This window comes from Naegleria fowleri (genome assembly GCF_008403515.1).
Source record: "Naegleria fowleri strain ATCC 30894 chromosome Unknown tig10, whole genome shotgun sequence".
Lineage (NCBI taxonomy): Eukaryota > Heterolobosea > Eutetramitea > Acrasida > Naegleriidae > Naegleria > Naegleria fowleri.
The window spans coordinates 1-4,621 of NW_025407942.1; the positions used below are offsets into that span (position 1 = coordinate 1).

The following is a 4,621-nucleotide window of genomic DNA, read 5'->3' on the forward strand; positions in this document are numbered from 1 at the left end:
CAAAACAACACTAACCTTTTCACACACATTTTATTTTGATAAGTCAAGTAACAACCGGGAAGGTGGTGTAATGGTAACATCGCAGCCTCCAAAGCTGTGGCCATGGGGTTCGATTCCCCCTCTTCCCCTTGAAATTTTTGATTTTGTGTTTTCCTCTCCTGATTTCAATCTTTAAATTTTTGATTTAATAGCAACATTTCAATAAATTTGATTTTTTATTGTGATCCTCTTTGAAGTTTCACATCACTCGACAAATTTGATACACCAACATAAAGTTTTCAGTTGAATTGATGAACTGGGTCACAACATCTTCACATCACTCTTCAAATTTGGTATCGTAGAAGGTTAACTGGAATAGAGAATGCAAGCTTTGTACAAACAAAAGAAGGTTTTGACATTTCGCGTTGTATTTTGGGGAACGTCTTTGCACTAGAGATTACCAGTCCTCTGGGAATTGGCTTGATCAAGCGAAGGTGCAAGGAAAATGATGTTTTGTAAACTGCTGTGCTATCATTTTCCTGAGGTAATTTGTAGTGAAAAGGTATCTCGATGTAATTGGTTCTCTGTTTTTCGTTTAAAAAACTCTCAACATTCAGAATTCATGGCCATGACACATAAAGGGCCAACAACAGCCCCGCAAACAAGGCTCATCATCATCAACTAGAATTTCATTGAAACACCAAAGAAGATTCAAATTAAGTGTCCTTTGGTTGAACAATGTATCATCATTGGCGAGTCATTCATCATCATCCAACAACCAAAAGATGAAGAATGATTGCCCAAACCCTCTTATTGCAAGTGGTGTTTGGCATCTTTATTTCTTAAATCCTCACAATTTAGCACAATGATTTGGACCTTCATATCTTTCTCGATGGCTCTTATTAATCAAATATCCTTGCATGAGGATTATATGTCACCTAAAAGAATCACAAGACTTGAATTCAAATTCCGTATAGATATCCTTGCTTGCATGAGGATTACAGAACACAACACTTAAGATTTGAATTCTTCCACACTTTCGTTCCATGTGTTGCAATCATTTTCAATAATCTTTTTCTTTCACTTTTCACATAATCAGGAAGATATTGACAATTCCGTTGAATGAGACGTTTTAAAGGTTCATCGATATTGCTATTATTCATTTTGGCACTTGTTTCCACAATTTCATAATTCAGTGCACCAATAGATTTCAATTCTTCTTCAACCCTATCAGTGGTCATCACCATTGTTGCAACATTTGAACAAGTCCTAGTAGTAGCACCATGCAACACTTGATCCATCTTATTAATCATGAATAAAATTGGAACATTTTCATCGTCGTGAATTCTGAATACTTTCCGAATGAAATAACAAGCGTCTTCAAGAGATTCCCTTCGATGGACATCACACACAATGATAAAGCTGGTACATTTTCGTATGTAATGCTCAGTCATATTACCGTAATCATATCGAGAGGTATCATCGTACAGAGTGACCTTGAAATTAAGACCGTTAATGGTTAATAGTTTTTCAAATGAGTCATCTAAAGGTGGATCATAATACTCGTCAAAACGATTCTGCACAATTCGACGAATGATACAAGTTTTCCCCACACCCTCTAATTGTGACAATTATTCAAAAATTTCAAATGAATAATGAACATTAATAATTATTTCAAAAATTTGAATGTTGTTGGGCATTGATTCATTTCACGCATGACATATCATTCCATTCTATTACATCCACAAATTCCAACATCAATGAAACAATTCTCTTACCTGGTCCAAGTACGAGTAAGGATGGTGCTTTTCTGTCGAGTGTGTGAAACCTTTGTTGATGTACTTGGCGATTTAAAAACGATTCATAATTGCAAAACATTTCTTATAGGTTCGTTTCGATAACATGTTCATCACATCTGGTTCAATAAGATTAAAATTATTTTCTTGTTGAAGAAGATTCCTTTCATTTGTCGTCATTGTCAAAGTCTTCATCATTGTTATTTGACTCTCAGAAAATCCAGACAAACACAAGACAAGAGGTTTCCAATAATTGTTCTCCACATAATTTCTATAATTTGTATTCATTGAAAATTCCTTGCATATTAAATCTAATTTACACAATTCCATCACATCATTGGTAAATGTTAATAAATTCCGATTTGAAATAGAGTACAATAGAAAATCAAAAATTCGGAAAATGAGTTCTGGTGAAAGTGAGAGAAGGGCAGAGGTCATGATTTTTTCAAATGAAAGATGACAGTTTTGTCTAAATTGTTTCAAAATAAAATACTTTTAGATATTCCTCTTTACAACATTTTAGGTCATCATGATGTACACCTAAAATGTTGTAAAGATCGCTCCTCATTCAAGACATGCCTGATATTGGAATCCATTGTTTCCGCCCTGTGGTAAATCTAAGATATTAATTTCATTTTCCAAGCTCATGTAACCTCCAAAACCAAGTTCCATTCATCGAATTCGATTGAATTTAGAAGAGAAATGGATCCAACTATAAAAACCACGAACCATTCTTGCACAAAATTAACTAAAAAAATATTGGCGATTGAGATCTATTTCTTTTATCTCATATTCAAGCAAAATCATCATCATCATGGGCAGACATCATCATCATCATCATCATCGCGGCCATGTAGGAGCTGGATTGGTGGGCCTAGGATTGGGTCTATTAGGAGGAGCTGTTATTGCTTCTGCTGTTTCTAATACACACAGTTCTCCAACCACCGTTACCACCACCACAATACCTTCTTCTTGTTCCGTGTTTTGGCATGGTACTTGCCCAAGATGGATTCCTGTTGGATTTGTAGTGGTAAGTGAATGAATGTAATTTAATAGATTTGAAAAGCCTAACCCATTCAAATTGGTTGATATATCATTCACTCATTCATTCATTGATCATAATCAATAATATTGGATGAACGAATGATCTTTCTTGATCATAATTATGATCAATGTTTAAACAATTTTCACGAATATAGCCTCAACATTTCTATACCTACCGCAGTACATGGATCTCACAGGCTCAATCTCTCTTCTATCAACATACCATGTTTGGTGCCAATTACCTTAACAAACGAGGCTTTAAGAGAGCCATGGCCTGTCTTGGCTTGCACAAACATCAAGCCAAACATTTGTTTTTCATGATGGATACAGATCGTAATGGAGTGATCACTCTCGATGAATTCATTAATGCTTACTTGTTTGTCATGTCGGGAGGAATGACCTACAAGGGAACAGGATTTATGGGCATGAGTGGTGTGATTTATCCAACAAGTTTTGCTTTGAATGTGCAGGTTCAACCTCCTCAACAACAGGTCACAACCACTACCTCAACGTACCACACCACGAACACACCAAATACTACTTGTAATTATCAACCTCCAATGCCACCTGGTTACCAACAACATCCTCAACCTGTAGTGACTTCAACTGTGTATTATCAACAACCACAACAACAACAACAACAACCAGGATATTATCAGCCACCACCTTATCAACCTCCATTTAATCCTCAGTCGGCCTATTTACCTCAATCACAACCACAGTATGTGGCAACCACTCAGGTCTATCAACAACCACAACAGTACATTTCACAAACATCTGTACCTTCACAAAATCAAATTTATCAACAACCAAATACTTTTAATTAAAAGACTAATCAGCAGCATGATTATGAGCAATACTGAAATCTTGAGTATTTATTAATAAATTTGATTACATCCTTCAAACTTTTAATGCAAGAGTTGCCTTTTTTGAATGATCATAAGCACTGTCGCCATGACCTCAGTATTAACCCTTAATTGCTCTCCATTTAGAAAGGTCAAGTTGAATGCCAACTAAGCACTTTCACCATGACCTCAAGTAAGGTTAATAATTTCATTGTTGAAACAGTAACGAAACTGTATTTACTCAATGAAATTATTTCAGTATGGGAAACTGTGACAAAAAAGATTATTGATGCCGTTTCACATGTGGCTCATGCCCCTTCACATTCTTTCCAGCCAATCTTGCAATATCTAACATTTTCATGGGTTGTGCATGCAGAAACATATTCGTCAAACTATTGGGTATCCAACCGCAGGGATTTGAGTCGAGTAGCTCACTTTCAAATCTCCATTCTCCAACTGTTCGTATCGTTGTGACACAAAGATATTATTCGCTCTCACTGCTGACTTATCAATTTCAAAATGTTCAGGAGGTGTATAAATCTTATCAATACTTGTCAAGACCACATAACTCTCACTCGGAGAAGTCTCCACAACTTTCAACACATAAATAAAATCTCGATCTGAAACAAACGGACCTGTTTCAATTAAAAAGTATTGAATGAGAAAAGTTCCATCCTCATCGGTCCATGATTCAATGGTTTCATTTCGTTTTGTGAGAGGATCCATTACGCGTTTGATCTCGAGATCCAATGAAAGAAAAGGTTTTCGATATTCCTCTGCTGTGCAAGATTCTACGAGAATGTCTCCTCGAATGACGTAGAGTCCATCAAATCGATGTTGATCATGACTTGTATAGACTTTTAAATTAATTAAACAAATTCGAGGATATTCACCATGGTGATAAAAAAAAAAGCAATAATAATGACGAGGTCAGTAAAGTGAAAATAAATTTCCGAA

General features: G+C 35.7%; 3 protein-coding genes across 3 annotated transcripts in view; 1 reads left to right on the forward strand and 2 right to left on the reverse strand.

The window, feature by feature from the left end:
* Positions 1 to 977: 977 nt before the first annotated feature.
* FDP41_011636 (uncharacterized protein) lies at positions 978 to 1,857 on the reverse strand (the record flags this gene model as incomplete). Its single annotated transcript, XM_044702066.1, has 2 exons — positions 978 to 1,597; positions 1,758 to 1,857. 2 exons carry the CDS (start codon positions 1,855 to 1,857, stop codon positions 978 to 980), a joined length of 720 nt encoding a protein of 239 aa, XP_044566944.1.
* Positions 1,858 to 2,589: 732 nt separating this feature from the next.
* Positions 2,590 to 3,646, forward strand: FDP41_011637 (uncharacterized protein; the record flags this gene model as incomplete). The annotated part of the gene is made up of 2 exons (XM_044702067.1): positions 2,590 to 2,805; positions 2,975 to 3,646. 2 exons carry the CDS (start codon positions 2,590 to 2,592, stop codon positions 3,644 to 3,646), a joined length of 888 nt encoding a protein of 295 aa, XP_044566945.1.
* A 405-nt stretch (positions 3,647 to 4,051) lies between these two features.
* Positions 4,052 to 4,621, reverse strand: part of FDP41_011638 (uncharacterized protein) — a gene marked incomplete at both ends in the record, with an annotated part of 1,083 nt that continues 513 nt past the window's right edge. The window contains one exon of the mRNA XM_044702068.1: positions 4,052 to 4,521. Within this exon, the coding sequence (XP_044566946.1) occupies positions 4,052 to 4,521 (470 nt within the window). The remainder of the gene's footprint in view (positions 4,522 to 4,621) is intronic.